Source organism: Perca flavescens, chromosome 15 (genome assembly GCF_004354835.1).
Source record: "Perca flavescens isolate YP-PL-M2 chromosome 15, PFLA_1.0, whole genome shotgun sequence".
In the NCBI taxonomy this organism is placed as follows: Eukaryota; Metazoa; Chordata; class Actinopteri; order Perciformes; family Percidae; genus Perca; species Perca flavescens.
Genome location: NC_041345.1, coordinates 15371564 through 15391753, shown reverse-complemented (window position 1 = coordinate 15391753; position 20190 = coordinate 15371564). Strand labels below are relative to the sequence as shown.

The window sequence follows — 20190 nt, the reverse complement described above, 5'->3', positions numbered from 1 at the left end:
AAGACATTATTACCTCCCCCTGGGGTTGGATAGAGGCTCTTTCACTCAAGACAGCACCTGCCCCGCTGTATGTCTAGGTGCAGCCCTGATGACTAACAAACCTTGACTTACCTTCACCTCACCCTCTTTATTACACATATACTCAGACCTGAGGGATACATGTGAAAATCGCAGCAATTACTCATCAGTAACAACAAATAAAATAGTGTCACTGAAGCAGAAACACGTCAAATGCTTTTTTATTTATCTATCATGCTCCTTTAACACTGGATAACATATTAATAGCATAACGTTGTCATAGAGCTTTAGATATGCATTTGCAGCTGGCCACTGCTCTCAGGGGAAGCTGAGCCAGAATGAGTTGAAAAGTGTGGGCTCTGGTTCACGCTGGGATCTGCTAGGAGAGAGGAAGTGAGGAGGTGGAACATCTGGACTTCATTTGTGTGCTCCAGACTGGAGAAAAGGTCCAGAAATAGGCTTAATAAATATTTTCCATATTAATTGCGGTCCACAAACCCGCTTCATCGTTATATTTCTAACCTGAGACTCGCGACTCTTTATGGGCATATTACGTTTTCCTAACACTCTGTCTCTCTCTCGCGTGTTTGTGTGTTGTCTCTCTCTCTCTTTCTCTCGTGTGTGTGTGTGTGTGTGTGTGTGTGTGTGTGTGTGTGTGTCTCTCTCTGACGCTCCACAGCCCCGTGGAGCTGTTGTTCCCAGAGAGGAGGAGGGCAATCAGACGGACTGTTGGATTAGAGCAACAAAAGAGAAAGTGCTGTTTAACAAAAAATATTCTTTGGCTTTCATCGCTCCTCTTTTTCTTTCTTTCTTTCTTTCTTTCTTTCTTTCTTTCTTTCTTTCATTTTTTTTTTTTTTTTTGAAATAGTCGCGCTTTCGGGTGTTTCTTTTTTTTTTGGTACGGTTTCCGCGGTGGCGCACAGACCCGGTATGGATTTACCAAAGACTAGACGAGACACACCGCCTAGTCCTCCACCAAAGTTTTGATTGTCATCGTTGCTTCTCGACCCCGGAGCAGAGGAAAGCGCCGAACTTTGAAGCAGCATTTCTGGAAAGTGGTGACCACATGTGAGGACATTTGGAGACATATTTTTGTCGGAGCGTCTTTTCGCTGCTCTCTACTATATCTCTCATGGGGTAAGTCAAATATGGTTAGTGTGACAGTCTGCATGTGCTGCAGCAGCCTAACAAAAGGAGCCGATGTCTCTCTCGTACTACTGTAAAATGCAATGCAGTTTTACATGAAATGGGCTCATTTCAACCCTTCACTTACGATCACTCATGCGCGTTAATAATGAACTGAAACTCTCCATTGACGCACAAAATTATTGAAATATGTCGTTGACTCATAAGACCTATATGACAACAGAATGGTCCATAATAAGCAACACGCCACTTTTGCACGCAACACCACGGCGACCATAAATTAACTTCAGTTACTCGCCACAAGCCGAAACACCAGCCACTGTTAATATTTGGATTCTGTGTTAGCCACGTTAGTTTGTGTTTTTTTAACACTGTGTGGTGTTACTTATTAACACGCAGGGCTACAGCTGTCGATCATACGAGGAGGGGGGCAGTTTGCTGCATCATGTTGTCTGTATAGCTGTTGTTGGAGGCTGAGATGAGCTGCTTGCACCCCAGCCGCGACCTCGCAGGGGCCTCCACACTCATTGACACGCACATTTCCTTGGAGCCGTTGCGCAGCCTGCTGTGCCCCCCCACTCCCCCCCTCCACCCCTCCGATGTTGTTGAGGCTTGTTCATCCGTCACTCTAAAGAAGGCATTGTGCTGAAAGGATGTATTAATAAGACAAAAGCCCCCATTATCCCCATGTACCAGAGTTAATCTCATGGGGCAGGAGATGTGCTCCCCAGAGGAAGGCAGCACATAGATTTAACAAGCAATGTCTTAACAGACTACACTACATTGTTGTCAGAGATTAAAATGAGCAAATCTTAAAATATCAATTTGAATACACTGTCACAATAACATGCATCTGTATTAAAGATATTTTGCTGCTGTAATACTGTAATTCTTTCCATTTTTGGGATCAATAAAAATCTATCTATCTATCTATCTATCTATCTATCTATCTATCTATCTATCGACCATTGTCATTGTATATTGGAACATTTGCAGGACTTTTATGCCATCTTTTGTAGGCCCTGTGATTACATTACCTTATCACCACTGTAAGGCCGAATGACCAAACAGCGTGTGGTTTCCTTGTGTCCGAAGGAGTAAACCTGCAGAGAGGGATACATAGGTGTCAGCAGTCCAGCCATGGGGCATCCTGTTGTGGGAGAATCCTCAAATCACAGTGAGATAAGGAGATAAGGTTGAGGAACTAATGTTTATTGCCCAGATAAAAGCCCACATCCATCATCCTCTATCCTGTGGACAGTCTGCTTCACTCTACACACTGAAATGCACACAAATGCTGCAAAGCCTGTTGAATTAAGACAAACGTGTGTGTGTGTGTGTGTGTGTGTGTGTGTGTGTGTGTGCGCCTCTCTGATGCTCCACAGCCCCGTGGAGCTGTTGTTCCCAGAGAGGAGGAGGGCAATCAGACGGACTGTTGGATTAGAGCAACAAAAGAGAAAGTGCTGTTTAAAAAAAGTATTCTTTGGCTTTCATCGCTCCTCTTTTTTTTTTTTCTTCTTTTCTTTTTTGTGTGAAATAGTCGCTTTTTTTTGGTAGTAAACTTCTTACTGTGATAACATCAGGAGTAGGTGGTGAAGAGGAAGCACGCTCAGTAGCATTAGGAGAAGACTATCAAGTGTTGAAGGCCCTGTCAGCAGGTTCATTGATGCTGGCGTTGTGCAAGAGCAGCTTGGTTTGTTCGGGGGGTGCACGGCCACTCATGGACTCAGGTGCTTCTCCCCGCATGCCTTGGACTGGCTGGAGACAGGGCATGATACAGCCGGCCTGCCGTCTGCGTTTGGCCAATGTGACCACATGCCTGATTGCACCAGAACAAAACCCGCCACCCCACTAGGCCTGACCGCTGCCAGGCTTCTTCACACACTTCACCATCCTTGGCCTTGGCAAGAGCAAACCCCAGGGTGCTGTGAACAGCGTCAACTTATTGGCCAGACACTCCACAGCTCCAGGCAGGAGCACAAATGGTATTAGTCTTAACCCAGTCTATACAGAGGGACTTTAAAATCGTTTATGTTAGAGCGCAGGCAAACTGGCTCAGTCCAGCAGCCCATGACATCATGAGTTGAGGATCTGTATGTTGCTGACCCAGCTCGCTGTGCTCAGTGGCCCTGCTTTCCTCTACAAGATGACTGCTGTAATTGGACCCTCCCAATGGGGACTGCCAGGGATAGCGTGAGAAATGAAGACAAATAGATGAGTTTAGTAAATAAATAGATGTTTAAGTGCATGGATGGATAAATAAATGTATTGTAATTCAGTGGTGGGAAGTGGATTTGCGGGACTTTTTTTTTTTTAAATGGAACAGGTCACTAGGGGGTTGAAGGCGGGGATGGGTGGGTGGCGTCGATCCCTGAAGGATGCTCGGGTTTCAGCTCAGGCCTGAGAGCGGACTAATAGGAAGCCACAAGAAGGGTTTTCCTTAGGGAGACCGACTTCTCTTTTGTTGTCTACACTCCCCACTTTATTAAGCCAGATTGGAGGGGTAACAACATTGTCAGATTACAAGAGCGACATGCCAAAGGCACGCTGGCTTTTACCTGGTTAAATGAAACCAGTCAGAGGTCATAACTTTCAAAAGAGAAAAGGAACCTTGGCAAATCACAGGAGACAATGCATGTGTTTGTACATTGATTTTTCTCTGTGATGGTAATATGTTGCAGAGAGCAATTGGGTTCTACAGGCTCAGAGTTTTAGCTGTACTCCCCCTTTAGCTGAAAAACACTTTCCTTGGGTGTGGCAGCTGGAACAAAATAAACGCCTTCTGTTCACAGGCTCCCGAAGTGCAAGTCACAACACACAGCTGACAGCATGAAGCTTTCACAGCCAAGAGCTGGGAGTGTCTCCGATCAGAGAAATAAATATGGCAACCTCTGCTTTTTACCCATTTTGCTAACACAATTGCGAAGACGATGTCACTAAAGGTCACTAAAGACTGCTTTGACCTCTGTTGGCGGTTAGAGAAATACACATGCACACTTACTTGCCCTATCTGTCTCTCCTTTTCAAAACAACCTTCTCAGTTGCTGTCAGTGCCGTTCTGAGTATCATATAAACATTTACATAAGCTGATTGGTGGAGACTATTCAAGGAAGGTGTTTTACCCAATGACAGAATCTATTAGCTTTAAAGTATCCTGTTACATTCCTTTTCCACTTGAAGAACTTGGACAAACTATGAGACCCCCCATGACCAGGCACTAATGCTTGTAGCAGCATGCCATCATTTCTTCTGCGGTGCAGATAAGGCTGTTCATCTTCTGTCAGATTTCAAGCTGGGACCAGCCCCTTGCTTCAAATGGCTGTCAGTTGACAATAATGTTTTTTTTTAGAGCCTTGACAGGCATTTTTCATTGTGCAACATTGCTCAACAGACATGAACATTATATATCTTTCATATAAATGTAAATTGAAGACCAGCTTTTTGGTTATTGCTGTGGCTTTGCATACATTTTGAAGTTTGAATTTATTGAAAGGATAGCCCCTTGAGATGTAGCATCTCACTTTTGAAGGGGTCGGCAGCACCTTGCAACCTCTCCTTACGTTACGCAGTGTGATTTATGAACTGGATGGGAACAACCTCATACAGTCTGTTCTAGCAGCAGGCTTAATCAGTGTGGTTATGTTGTGGTTTTCTGATTTCTGGCCATTCTCAGCGCTCACGCTAAAGCAATCTTGGAGCAGGTACACATGAAGATGCTGTGGTTTTGGAGACCTCCTCCTCTTCTTTCTTTCTTCTTTTCTCTTGAAAGCCTTTGGTATCCAGTCAGCTTTGTTTGTGCAGCTGGAAAACTCAGCGGGATTACTTCAACACCCCACCTCCCCAGATCCAGAAGTAAGCTGGAGACAGTTTTCTTGGATTTTGAATTGCCCCATGCAGCCAGTGAGAGCCTGTTGAAGCCATTCATTTTGTTCAGAACTGAAAGTTAACTTGATAGTCTCCCAATGAGCTCTTTCAGATTCTCAAATGACTGACAAAGTTACAAACACGTAAACCAAATAGTCAACTGTGATGGCCTGTTTTGTTAGAAAGAGCTATTAAGATTGTTTATCTGGTGAAGACCTCGGCTTCAGTCTATTTAGGCTGAAAGACACGATGGAATTAACCTCCAGCCAAACACAAGCCGGGTCATGACAAAGGCCAGACTGCTCCATTACAACTGACAAATTGAGTAGAAGTGGGATCTGTTTACTTAAACTAATGTGACAACTGCTCAAACATGTCCATTTCAGATGAGCCTTGTCTCGGTCAAAGTCAAGTAGCTGTTGTCTTGTACCCTCAGAAACGCTACACCACAGCAATACTCACTTTCTGACCAGTTTGTTATTTTTGCAAAATATTCCTTGGCAAGCCACTCTGCCCAAACCTTGCACAAGGCTTGTAAAGCTGAATAAAAAAACTAGTTATTTACAGTGGGCCTTTTCTTTTTAATTGTTTTACTCATTTAATGTTGCCAGGATGTAAAACTGAAATAGTATTCCTCCCAAAAATACCCTCAGGTCTTTTTGCATGCACACATTTACTGGTCTTAAAATGCAGGTTGAATTGGCGCACACACACACACACACACACACACACACACACACACACACACACACACACACACACACACACACAGTATAAAATACAGAGGAACAACTGTGGACTATGTGTATACAACAATGTTCCCTCTCCAGGCAACCGTGTTTTTCTCTAACGACAAAGCAGTGTTTAATGGATGTGTGTTTGCCAGAGGAGTATGGAGCTGTTTTCCTATGCTGGGCCATGAGGAGAGATGGTGGGCCTCCATCAATTTATCATCTTAAAGGCAGAACCAATCAGGGCGGCTTTGTGCCCCTGTGTGTCATCCTATGTAGATGGTATCATTTACCATTGTGCAGGGCTTTGCTTTGTCACCAGCACCTTCCCTTCTCTTCTTCCCTGTGGCATGCGGTCCTGTGACAGTCTGTCTCGCTGCAACATCAGCGGAACAAACATGGATGTCACAGCAGCCCTCCACGCTACCAACATACACAATTGCATGAGTATATGTTGTCTAGTGTTCCTTGGCACGCCATGCAACAAATAATCACAAGGTCTCTCACGGCAACCTTGCAGTTTCCGAATGAAGAAACAGAACATGAGAAGGGGTGGAATTCAAGGTCTAGCAAGAGAGTAGAATAGGAGCAGGGAGCCAGGACAAAAGAGACCTAAACAAGGGTTCAAAGCCATTCATTAGGGGAGACCTCATTGTAAAGACAAGGACATGGGAAGGTGTGAGAGTGGCTGAAACTTGAATCGAGCACGCCTCAGCATTCAGGTTTCTGATGCAGGCCAGCCAGACTTGATCTCACTTCTTACTGCGGTACATCAGCCAGAGTGTACTAGTGCACCAGTCCTTGGTCTGTGTTGAGGACACCATGTGGTTAACACTAGCCTACCTATACACGTACTAACCCGTATAACGTACCTGTTCCGAATTCTGAGAAAAGTCTATTACTTTTTCATGCTGTGCAAATCTCAGTACAGATTGCACATGCATGCTGCAGAAATGCATACATTTGTCTTCAGGGATTAATGCTAAGGACGATAATGTATTTGAAATTATTATCAGTAAAGCTACATGAAACAACATTTCAGTTCTGAGAAAGTAGTTTCTTGGTGCAGAGCTCCAGAGTTTCCTGAATCGAGAGCTGATTATGTAGAGTGTGCGCTGTAATAAAGTCTTTAATAGGAGACTATAAGAACATGTCTGCCCCAGATGTGTGCTAAATAAATCCTTCTTGATGTGCATTTAATCACCTCTTTGTGGCCTTGTCTTTTGATCTCTGTGGTGAAGTTTAAAATATACGAGAGGAGGAGGGGGTGTTGGAGTGAGGACGATGTGGCTCTGCAAATGAGGGACAAGTATGAAAGGGAAATATGCAAAATAGAGCAATATTAAAAACGTGAATAATTTGGAAGACAGTTACTTAAGTTGACAGGAATAGTCCGAGAGTGAATGTATTACAGTAATTGCCTCTCAGGCGCCACCCTTGGAGATCCCCCCGCCCCAAACCCAAATAGGGCAGACTGGGGGTGGGGGTGTCTGCCGGTCATGCGGGCTATGGCTCCTTAGGCTGTATGATGCCCTTTTTTTACGCAGCTCTTTGTCTCCAGCTACTCTCACTGCCACTCTAAGAGCCACAGCACATGTACAACTGCCATAAATAAAGCATCACAAAGTTGCAAGAGATGAACTGACTGAGGAGAGGAACAGAAAACAAGATACTTTGAAACAGAAAAATCTTTTTGTTCCTGGTTGAACTGTGTTGACAGACTGGACCCCTCAGAAGGGCCTGTACCCAAACTGTCAAACTGTTTGACGAGCGAAAGGGTAATCCCTAATTAAACGATGAAACACCATGTATTGGGGACACCCACTTTCCTAATATTCAGCCGCTTATATGCAGTTTTTCTGAATTGTGTTAGCATAATAACGGACAAAGAGAGAGGAAGGTCTGCTTTTGGAGCTAAAATTAAACCTTGAACACAGAGTGAAAAAAAACAAGAAGGAACAGCTTCACCTGTCATTAAAAAGGAACGGTTTTGTTATTTGCCTCTCATCTCACTGAATGATTCATGTATCCTGACACTGGTGCAAACTTGTAATGCTTCTCTATTTTTTTTGTCTGCGATATGGTTTCGCAAGTTACAGCCATTTCTTTGACAATTTTTTTTTTCCTCTGTTAAATTTGTTGTTCCCCCGGTTGAGTTCCTCTCCAAGCTAGAAACTGTGAGATATTGCAGGCCCCCATCTCATATCTCTCAGTCTGTTCTTCATCTAGACTGTGCAAGTAACAGTGCGACACTGAAACAGGCTCTCTTCTCTCTTGTTTGTACTTCCCTTTAAAACAGACAGTTTTCATTTGTCTGGGGATTTTCATGAGTGGGTGGTGTTTCAAAACAACTGATCCTGCCAACTTTTTGCCTATATTTCACTCCTCCATCCTCAGCCCACGCTTTTGTCCCTTGAGCAGGAGGCTACAGTGTGTGAAATCACTACCAGAATGTGTCAGACTCTCTGTCTCTCTGAAATTTGACTACCTTGATTTCTGGCATTTAGGAAATCAGTAAATATCTGTAAATGTATATTCAAATTGGTAAGAAAGAACAAAAGTGAGTGCATGCTTAGCACTCTGAGCTTCAATATTGACTGTTGATTCCTAAAGAAAATCCCTTGTAGTGGAATTTAGTAGTAGGCAGTTGAGGTTGCTGGTGCTTTGGTGCTTAGTTTGACCTCAAACTATTCACTACACTGTTTTGGGCGTCAGTTAAGATAAGATCACGCAGTCATGACCAAGGCTGTAGGAACTGCTCAGGGTTTATTTTGAGCTCACAGAAGAGACACTGCTTACCACTTAAAAGAGTAGCCCTGTGAGACTATTTAGTCTGTGTTGTGATCAAGGTTGTTTAAAAAGGACCAGTCATGTCCCAGCGGCAACATTAGTCCTCTACATCCCAGTTACAGTAATATTGGAAATGCTTTTTCCTTGAAATTGACTGCGGACAATCAATAGTGTTGCTGTGTTAATGTGAAAAGGTTTCACACACAGAGCCGCGGGGCACAGTGATGGATGGAGCAGCAGAGAGATGCTGCAGCCACCTGCCAGTAGACACAGTCCAGCCCGTGTTTTCTGTAGTTGCAAAGCGTGACTGCATGGAGCTGCTAGATGCAAAAAAAGAAAAGAAAAAGGCCTGCCATAACGGGCCCATGTGTGCAGTGGCTTGCAACGGCTTAGAGAAGCATTGAGCTGGCTGTGTAAAGACAATGTCATCGTGCATATAGAAACGGAAAGGTATAAGAAACAACTGTAGGTGTTACAGTTTAGTCATTTCCTAAGAATTGAAGCTCCCGTGGTAGCAGTGGTGAAACTTTGTGGTACTAATAGTTGTGTTATCTCCTGTGTGTCTGGCATGTCAACGCTTGACTATCAAAATGCTCTGATGACATTGCTGTGTTTTGCATTTGAAATTTTCCCTCCAAAATGCCACTTGCTCTTCCGTGTGAAGTCACATTCACACCTTTTGGTTTAAATCCGTTGCAAAAACAGACACCTTCAGATTATTTGTTTCGAGTGTAAAGACTCCATCACTCCTGTGCCTCACACACAGTGGCTATCGCCCTGAAATACCTATATTTCTTCCTCATATGAGTGCTGGTCGGTCGTTATGGTGGTAGCCCCCGCAGACTGTCCTTTGCTCTGGTCAGTTAGAAGATGCTGGACACAAGGAGCAGAGGAGAGAAAATAGGTGTAGACTGATTCCATTTACATTTATAGCAAAGCACGTTTAGAAAGTATACAATGATACCACCATTAACGGCTGTGAAACTGAACAGGAAAGTACAAATCACAGCAGCAGATGCTTTCTGTGTTTCCATGATGGATTACCTTGTGGCTCAGATTAAGTCTATTTCAGAAGAAAGGCCTGGTGTCTCGTAGAGGGCGCAGGAAGTCATTAAATCTCCTTAAAATGGAAAATGTACATGATTCACTTTTTCATATTATAGTCCAAACAAAAAAGATCTTTGTATAATAGTTTTATGCTGCTGGCTTTTTATGAGCAGATTTTGTGCTGCGAAAAAAAAGATCAGGCTGGATTTGTACCGTGTTGCCACTACAGCAGCTTGTGAGCAGGGAGTGTGAAGGGCAGATGGAGAAAGATGCATTACAGGATGTTTCAGACCACAAACCGCTCAACAACGAAACACACCAAGGTATTCTTCTAGGTAAATAAACAGTGAACACCTTTCAATGCAAAACAACATAAGCTGCAAATGTAAACTGCCCAAACACAAGGTTAGTCACCGCTCTTATCTAGAACAAAATGTTTGTGAGAGCTTGTACCTTTCACCCCGAGAAAGTAGAGCCAGGTTTAAGTAGAATGTGACAGGTAGCAGGTGGTGTACTCGGGTGGGTTGCCTTGGTTTTTGGTGAGCAGACGCTCTGCTAATTGGGGCTTATCAGGTGTTTCTGGGAAAAACACCTGAGGCTTTTGTGCAGCTGTCAGTCTCAAGATGGAGAGGGGAACTCTGTCTCTTGTTAAGATTAGGAGAAAACAAGAGTCAGCTTTCAGCAGCACCCTTTTGAATCATCTTTGGGGAGTTAGAAATGATATGCAACTGTTTGCAACTGTGGTTCATTGGTCGATTAAAACATGTTATCTGTAAATGTGGTTGTGAAGAGTAGGCATAACTGTGAAAACCCTAAAAGCACATTCGCAGCATATGTTCATGTGAACATGCACCACAAGAGCATCTCTGCATTATTTCTCAAATGGTGAGAAATTACATTCTTGGTTTTGATAAGGCTCACGTAAGCTTTCTGATAGGATATCCTGTCACAGGTGTCTGTCTCTTGTTTGACTTCCTTTGTCTCCACAGTTGTTTCTTTCATAACCTTTTTCTAACCGTGTCTGAGCTTCACTGTGAAATCCAGACAGGATATTATCTGTCTTTCTCTAGCCTCTCTACACCTTCACCTACATAACAGGACTTTGACAGTTGCTTATTAAACCAAAACAACTCAAAATGTGCCAAAATGTATTTTCTCATGAAAATATCTACAATTAAAAAGTATTTCCAATATCTACAAAATAATGTATATGCATCACTTTGGGAACAATATAAGATTATGTTCAAGCCATAATGGAAGAATGTGAATATGAGTTTCAAGTTCCACAATTAAAGTTGCACTTAAGTACTTGGATATGCTGTCCCAAAAGTAACACTTTTAAATACTACAGTAGTACTATTCTTAGGTCTACTTTAAAAAATGATGAATGCAACTTAAATGAAGATCTATTATATTTAAGTTACAGTGAAATATATCTTAAATAAAAAGTGTATTTAGTTGAATTGATTGGAAGTGTACATAGGCAATACTACACAACATTTGATGCACAAGAAATATATTTGAATATACTTTAAAGAAGTGGTGTAACAGAATTTTCCCGCATCTGGTTGTAGAATTTAAATTCTAATATTGTATATTCTTTTAAAATTGTAGTAAAATATTAATCAGCTCATAGAATAATAGGTATACATAAACACCTTACTAGTAATATTAACATGATTTTATATATTTTTTCCATTCGTTGACTAATTACTGAAGTATAGTTTTGGGGGGTTGTGCTGCTGTTGCTATCCCATTGTGTTAATTTAGAAAGGAGTCATTGGTCAACATGACGTGACAACATTTTTGACAATGTGTTATGTCTATTGTGGAAGTGTGACAGTGATTTCTGGGTAGTACACAGGGCACAACTTTGACGACACGTCGGTCAGGAAGGAGGGTTTACATAGCAGGAAGTCTGCACTCCTGTCGACCAATCACCGTGGAAACTGTCTGAATGGCACTCGGCAGGTAGAGGGGCGGGGCACAGCGGCAACGAGACGGTGCTGTAGGCAAACCAGTCCGTCAGGTTTCACAAACACACAGTAAAATCCTTGTGATGACAGACGCCAAGGACTGGAGGTGACCAGACGACCTCGAGCTGTCCACACAACACATGTGAGACCTGTCCAAAGCAAACCGGGCCGAGCTGAGAGAAAAACAAAGATGAAGCAAAAAGCAATTAGTTTTTTTCCTAGCGGACTGGAGACTGTGGAGATACAGAGCTGGGGTTTATCGCCTGACTTTTCCATCGATAAAATCATTATAGGCTGCAATAATGTAACCTAATGTAATTACGCTGGTGCAGCTGGCACACGTGTTCAGCCTCAAGCCTCTTATTTGTGTCTATTAATGGAGCTGAAAAGGATGGGGAGGGGGAGACAGGCTGTCCTGATACAGCAATTCTGATAACGGAGTGCTCAACTGTAAATAAATGTCTGCTATGATACAGTTGCAGCAGCCAAATGGAAGTGTGCTGTCCCATTATTAAGGCTGAAAGGCAATGCTATCCACGCTGAAGGAGACTATTGTTCTTTGTTCCTGCTTCAGGAAATAGTGTGCTGGTTATTGCTGGCAACCAATAGCAGCTATGTGTTGAACCTGCCTGTATGCAGGGGAATGATTTGCTGCCAATTAGCTGTGCGTGTGTGTGTGTGTGTGTGTGTGTGTGTGTGAGGAAAGATTTCTGTGCGCGTGCAGAGTAAAGTTCTGTGTGCATGCAGAGTAAAGTTCTGCGCGGTGCAACGCGTCACATGGATGAGTTTGTACGTGTGGACGTCACAGTGATGTCTCAGATTCCAGCCTTTGTGTCCAGATGCCGTTCCACATGCATGCTCTCTGTCTGGCTTTGTCTCGTTTCCCTCTCCATCTTTCAGTCTCTCAGATTTTGAGCCAAAGCCCAGCAGAACCGAGACATGGTTCAGCCCCAGTTTCCACTAAAGGTTTCCAATTAAGAGCTAACTGAAGAAGACAAGCAGTGGAAGCATCAGTGTTGAATTACCTCTGGAGCTGGCCTGCAGATGGATCCTGTTGCTTACTGATAGGTTTAAGATACCAGCTCCACCTCTAATTAGATTTCCAGAGCCTCCAATGGTCCTTTGTTTTCCGCCTTGGAGCTGCAGCCCACTTTATTTTGTTTTGGTTTCTCTTCGAAAAAGAGCCATCTCAATAATTTGAAGCCACAATCTGGGTTCACAAGGCTTTTGTTAAGTTTCTTAAGGTGCGTTATAAAACTTAGGTTAAAGATTTTCCACATTGGTTTCACACTAGTAAGCGTATTTATGTATGTAGATTATAACATCATATGCCCATAAAGCACCATAAGACATAATGTCATTGTGTGCAGGGTTTCCCGCAGAAAATTTGTTAGTTAAGGTGGTGGTGGGGGCAGGGCTCCAGACTGCGACCAAAATTTGAGAGTGTGTGACTGAATTTTACATCCAGTCGCACATGTGCGACCAGTAAATTTGCCCCCTTTTTTTTACACGTTAAACGCTGAAATTTTGCCACTTGAGAGCGCGTAAGCGCAAGCTTATCTGTCCTCTCTGAAAATTGACAGAGAGCAGAGTTCTGGCCCACACACACTCTCGCACACACGCAGAGCTGCAGATGATGCAAGCTACGTCGGCTCTGCAGTTTTGTTGAAGTCACAGTGAGTTACAGTTTTCATAACTTCATGCAGACAGCGTTTGCTGCGATATGATCTTATTAATGGCGAGCTGAAAGCGATCGCGGCGCTGTTGATGTTACACTTCCTCGGAGACGAGCAGCCAGCCACAACCACCAAAACGGTGGTTTCTCTGCCCTGGTGACTGACTGACAGGCTGAGGTTGTAAGGCAGGGCAACTTTATTTCTACAGCACCTTTCAGCAACAAGGCAATTCAAAGTGCTTTACATGAAACATTAAAGAGCAATTAAAAACGGTCATGATGAAAATAAAACAAATACTGTCATGACAGCGATGGGGCTGTCAGTTTACCTTATATGTTGCATCTTCAAAAGTGACACTGAATTTGAAACATAACATTGTAATTTCTGCATCTATTATCAAAGTATTTATTAGTAATACAGTGGAAATTAGTAGAAATGTGAATATTTGGTTAGCATGTTGATTTACAGTGTGTGCCCCTAAATTTTCTGGTTGTGCCCCTAAAAGTTTCAGTTGGAGGCCACTGTGCTCCTAGTGAAAAAAGTTAGTCTGGAGCCCTGGGGGGGGGTTGCCATCTGACCGAAGCACTCAAAGCAGATAGCATGCGTGAAATAAAAACAGGACTTCACATAATTTCACTGTGTGTAGTGTTTAACTACGCTAACTAACCGTAATAGCGTGTAATGATGAAAAAAAAAAAAAACAGACAACGGCTGCGTTTCCAAGACCGGGCAACAGCCGGGACGTTGAGAATCCACGCGCGAAAGGCGATGATAGTTCCATTCACTTCGTTGAAACAAGAAAAGAAAGCCTCACTGATGTGAAGAACAGGACAGAGATACATATATAAATGCTCTCAGCCTGCCATATGCCAACGCTCCTGTAAGTCCACTCACCCTGTCTCTGCCCGGGCATGCCCCAGCTGCCTGCACATTTGTTGGCAAACTCCCACAAACAACGACGCACGCGATGAAGTGAAATGGCGATTTATCCCTTTAAATGTGAATAAAAGTGAAACTGAAAACTGTCAAAAAAATTGAACCCAAAGTCCAGTTATTAAGGGCGCTATCTGACATTAAGCGTTTCTGCTTCACATTTTCAGCAGGGCGGCGGAGCGGCTGTGGGTTGACTCTCCACGGTTCTCATGTGCTTTATAAGTCTTAACATAAAAAAGCTTAACATGGTTTAATGTACCTAAACAATGATCACCAAATTTCTCTCTCATATTGCTCCTCAAAACCACTGAAAACTGTCAAAAAATCTAACCCAAAGTCCAATTATTATAGACGTTATCTGACATTAACCCTTGTGTTGTCTTCCCGTCAATCTTGTTAAAAACTTTTTTGACGCCTTTTTTTGCTTTTTCCAACGTTTTAAATTGTTAAATTTTTCTTCTACACATTTTCAGCGCTTATTTCTACGTCCCATATTTTCTGATATAAAACAAAAATTGAAAATGGGTCAATTTGACTCGAAGTCAACACAAGGGTTAAGCGTTTATTAGATTTAGATCATTCACTTATTTTTTCATTTATTTTTTTGCCGACATAGATAAGGTGGCAGGCGTGGTGTGGAAACACAATGTGGAAAAATATTTAGTGTATTGAATACTTTTGAATTGTGACATGCCAATTAAAATGTCGATTTATTTTTGGATGTGCCAAATCAAGTCTTACAAAACTTTTTCTCATAAAGTCAGGGAAACTCCCATCTTTTCCTCTCAGGTATCTATCTGATTTGCTGTTAGCTTGTGTGAACTGGTTAGAAGGGGCAGGTTGGGATGAAGAGGTCTGGCCAGGGGCATAACACAAAATTCTAGGCCCTGTAGAAAGGCTTTTTCTATGGGCCCCTTCCCGCATCTACAGCTATTCATTCTAGCATGTTTTTGGGCCCTCCTCACATGAGGGCCCTGGGTACTCAGTCCCCTTCCCCCCCACTCCCCAGTCCGACGCCCCTGGGTCTGGCTTATCCACAAGCTATGCTGAAGTTTCAAGAGGTAGCTCACTGGAGTGGAATGGTTTGCTCCCCACAACAATGCCATGTGTTGACAGCCGAGTGCTCGGACAGGGTTAGTGGAATGTCCCCTTCAGACTGCAAGCCCTTTGTCTAAGCACCAGCACTCACAGAGTATTTAATCTTCCACCTGAAGATGATCTTTGCCTGCACAGGTTCACCAGCCAACAAAAAAAAGGAAAGATCTTTGCATGTCAATAATCCTTGGTTTCTCCACAGAGTCATTTTTAATAATAACATGCAACTCCTTTGTGAGCCATTATTACTTTCCATTCCTTTTAGAATGCAATAATCTGCAACTGTTGCCTGCGTGGGTGTTTAGTTTGGAATGTAACAAATGGACTCAGTAAGGGCAGTGTGTTCACTGTTTGGCCATTCATTTATGTCATGTGGTTGTTTGTCTGCTACTTTAAATGTAAATGCCAGCTCTTCATTTTGAATCTGTTTATCTGTTAGGTCACCTCCGCAATGAACACCCCTGATAATAAGGGGTGTTCATTGCTGGATATCCACTTGAATGTTTAGTTTCCACAGTACAGACTTGGGAACAGGTTGTTGCCTGGCTACTTTGTTTTGCTAGAAGACTTTGACTTTGGCGAGTGCATTGCTATGTTTAAAATGAATGTTTGCTTTATCAACAGTTTATTTCATTAGTGCAACTGAATTTCCCGTGTCAGTAACCCAGGCCTTCTCTTCCTTTCTGTGTGTCTGCAGGTGACCCACATAGAGCTCCTTAGACGTGACCGTGGGACAGGCAGACTCCCTCCCAGCCTGGACCCTCTTCCTGTCCTTGCCTTAAAAGGCAATGATTATTGGCTTAGACCTTCTGCACAACTCCACTGTGTGAATGAATCTTTGCCGTAAAGCCGCTGTGCTCTGCCACCCTGTCACCATGAAGAGCAAGTATTCCCAATACTATGATCAGAGTCTGATCCACTCCTACTATGCCTTTGTAAAGAACATGACCTTACAGGAGCTAAAAATACGTAATGAGAATAAAAAGCAGCTCACCACACTCAACATTGTCATTGTGGTCCTCTGCACCACCATCATCCTGGAGAATCTGCTTGTCCTCATTGCAGTCTGCCGCAACAAGAAGTTCCACACTGCCATGTTTTTCTTCATCGGCAACCTGGCATTCTCTGACCTGCTGGCAGGCTCGGCCTACATAGCCAACATTTTCCTATCAGGACCAAGGACATTTGACCTGATGCCTGTGCAGTGGTTCATCCGGGAGGGAACAGCGTTTATTGCTCTGGCAGCATCAGTCTTCAGCTTGCTGGCGATAGCTACAGAGCGCTATATTGCTATCACCAAGGTTAAGGTGTACGGCTCCACCAAAACGTGCCGCATGTTCCTCCTGATAGGAGCTTGTTGGGTCACCTCCATCCTGCTTGGAGGACTTCCCATTATCGGCTGGAACTGCATCAATGACCTCCCTGAATGCTCAACTGTATTGCCACTCTACTCGAAGAAATACATCCTCTTTGTGGTCACCATTTTCAGCCTCATACTACTCTCGATTGTCATCCTCTATGTGAGGATCTATTTGATTGTTCGCTCCAGCCACCAGGAAGCGACAAACTCACCGGCCTATGCCCTTTTGAAAACTGTCACTATAGTGCTGGGTGTCTTCATCATGTGCTGGCTGCCTGCTTTTACCATCCTCCTTCTAGATTCATCCTGCAGGATACAATTTTGCCCTATCCTCTCCAAAGCAGAGATCTTTTTTGGCTTTGCCACTCTGAACTCGGCACTTAACCCATTGATCTACACACTGCGCAGCAAGGACATGAGAAAGGAGTTTCTGCGTGTGTTGTGCTGCTGGGGGATGCTGCAAAGTGGGCGGCCAGCTGACCGTTGTCTGGTCCCTCTAAAGAGCTCCAGCTCTCTGGAACACTGCAGCCACAAACACGAACACCAGACCACACCAATCATGCAAGATTGCACCACCTGTGTCTGATATGGTGCAAAGACATCAGAGTACTTCAGTATGTTGAGTGTGTGTGTGTGTGTGTGTGTGCGCGCGCATGCGTGTGTGCGCATGAGGGAAACCGTGTGTATACATGAGATCAAGAAGAGAGGCTGTGATGTGCTGGACAGAAAAATAAGAAGCGAGCACACCGTGGACTGAGATGCCTGGCAAGGCTACAATGCAGACTTTTTCTTATTACAATCACAATTGTGTGAATTCACAATCAGCATTCACTTGATTGCAGCAGGTGTAGAAACCCAATGGTCAAAGAGGGAACCAATTAAGTAAAGGAGAACTTTCAGAAATGTGAAAATAGCTTTTTCATAGGTACTCTCATTAATTAATATTGGTTGCAATCAATTTTCATGTATATGCCTGTCATGTTGTTATTGTTTTTCCTAAACCCCGATTGAAAGCCAAAAATAGAAACATAACATGCTTTACATCATAGTTATGGTGAGTTGTTTTGGTCCTTTCAAGAACTGAATCAATGCAAACTGCAAAACTTGCCAAGTTGCACTTTGTAGATTACTTCAGAGACTGTCGTCCTTAGTAAGGTTTAACCACATTACTCTCCTTTACTGATATATGTATACATGGGGCCCACAGATCCATCACTCATTCTTCATTATTCTACAGAGCTGGAGACAGTGATCAACTTCACTCAGCACTGCACTCCACAGAAGCCAAATTAGCATGAGTGCTCCCTTAACAAACCAGGGCTATATATTCCCTATATAACCTTGCTTAAACCATTTGATTAACTACAACAAACTTACATAATCTGCCTACATTTAATGCATGCAATTCTAATTTATTTGTAAGTGCTTATGTATGTATGATATATTCCAGCTCCAGCTTCCATCACTAACACCCCTTCCCTCATTTGTCCTCATAATCTGTCCCTACTGCGTTTACGGTTGTCTTTTGTATCTGAACAGTTTCTGTCGAGGAAGGCCTAATCAGAAAGCACATTTCCTGAAGTGAGTTGGCACTGATGAGTTTCACGCAATGACAGCTGTCCAGCTGTTTTGACAAACAGGGCCGATATCCTGACAGTGTTGAAGCAACGTAGCACAAATGTGCTGTATCTGTTTGTGCCTTCCTCTTTGGGAATTAGGCTGAATGTATGTATAAAGTGTTTGGGGCAGGCGCTCCATTGTTGACAGTATTATTGATCATCATTTTGAATTACCAATTGACGAGCAGAGAGTGGGATGAACAGGGTAGGTGACTCTCACTGTGAAGTCATAAATAGCACCATGGACAAAGATTTCTTGTGAACATCCTGGTTTAATTTGCTAGCCATATGCCTTGTGCAGCTAAAGATGTAAACAAGTCTCATCTTTCCAAAGACCCCTCGCCTCCCTTACAAAATAGGAGAAGAACTGGGTTCAAATTCACACAAAGGGATCTGCCCTCCTGGGAGGTCACCTTCATCCTTATTCTCTGACAGCTACAACATGTAACTTCCTTCTGCTACAGGAAGTCCTGTTTTTCTTTTTTCGGTTCCGTTTGTTCAGGGTTACAATAACCTTCCTGTAGACACACATTTAAAACTCTTCTCTCCCTTAGTGTATTTTATATTGACTACCAAGTAGAAATGGTGAAAAGCACTTTGGCAGCTTCAGTGATGTTTGCTTTCCCCCAGTTTTTTTCAGATGGAGAGGTGTTTTTCCAGGTGCTTCTATGTACCTGTCACTTCATTGTGTTGCTTGACTCTTATGTTTTATAATAAATACATGAATAACTATGTATGTTTGTATGTAAGTATCTATGTATTTTTGTACAGTTTGTATGATTCGTGTTGTATGAAATGTCTTGTGTGCAATAGCCTTTTGTGTCCAGTAGCACGCTGCCTGTGTAAATCGGTACAATCTGAAACACTAATGTAGGTACATAAACTTTTTGTTAATTGCATTCCCTTTTTTATGAAATAAATAAAATCTGAAAGAATCTGTTTTGTGTGTTTGAGTTTAATTCTGAGCTGTAAACAAGTTAATTGCAGCTGTAGCTTATCTGCAGGTCCTGATACGCCTCCCTTTTGTCATACATCTGAGAAGTATTCAAAATGCAGCATTTAATCCAAACATGCTCTGACAAGGTCAGAAAAACACTAGCTCCAACATGAAAGCCCAAAAGTGTACATGCAAATGCTGCTTGGGCATTAATCATGGCTCTCTTACCTAATAAAATTGTTCAATTGCTTAAAGGCTAAAGCAAGACAGGGCTATGATGGGAAGCTGGGCAGAGGGCAGGGAGGGTGAACATGGGGTGCGGTAAAGCAGAATGTCTATTTGTAAGATAGTTTGTCTGAGAGAAGCATACAGAAAGGCCCCGGGAGAGGTTTTTGGGGTAAGGAGGAGACTTTGGGTGAGGGGAGAGGCTGACTTACCGTGGCCTTGGGAGAGTTGGGCTTGTTTCCTGTCAGACGTCCAGGATTCCTGGGTGGGAACATTGGCTGAATCAGCCCCAGGAGGCTGCGCTGCTGGGAAGTCTGCCAAGTCTTTCCAGTGCCCTGCAGGATATGACATCAGGCTAAAAAACCTGTAGGTGAAGTTGTATACACAAAAACATTTAAGCACATAAGACAGATGTGGGTTTGCCTTATAATACATCAATGATTTGTCCCTGCAAAACAGGGCGGATTTAAATACTTTCAAAACTAAACAAAAAAACAACACACGTTTTTATCATCTGCACACACAACTGCCTATAAACTAAAATTGATTACTGTTCAATTAAGTTAGGTCTATAGATTGAATTTATGTGAGAAAACTGGCAGTTAATGTGGCCAGATTGGATTTGCATGTAGGCTACTTTACAACAGGGAGAGGATACACAACCATGATTTGACAACCTGAAAAAGCCAGACTCCTATTTTCAGACTATCGATGACATAGTGCCACCTAGTGGTAAAATGGGCATATATCTAGCCATATTCGAAGGATGTTTT

General features: G+C 43.0%; 1 protein-coding gene across 2 annotated transcripts; it reads left to right on the top strand.

Annotated features, from left to right (window-relative positions):
* The first annotated feature begins 390 nt into the window (after nt 1–390).
* Nucleotides 391–19190, top strand: s1pr2 (sphingosine-1-phosphate receptor 2). 2 transcript variants are annotated; one of them, XM_028599939.1, is made up of 3 exons: nt 391–464; nt 698–1155; nt 15974–19190. In XM_028599939.1, exon 3 carries the CDS (start codon nt 16107–16109, stop codon nt 17220–17222), a length of 1116 nt encoding a protein of 371 aa, XP_028455740.1. In that variant the 5' UTR covers nt 391–464; nt 698–1155; nt 15974–16106; the 3' UTR covers nt 17223–19190. The 2 variants fall into 2 exon arrangements, with proteins under 2 accessions (XP_028455740.1, XP_028455739.1); XM_028599938.1 differs by having other exon boundaries at nt 422–1155.
* Nucleotides 19191–20190: the final 1000 nt, after the last annotated feature.

Coding starts and splice junctions, on each gene's coding strand:
- s1pr2 (XM_028599939.1), top strand. CDS start 16,107: ATGAATCTTTGCCGTAAAGCCGCTGTGCTCTGCCACCCTGTCACCATG.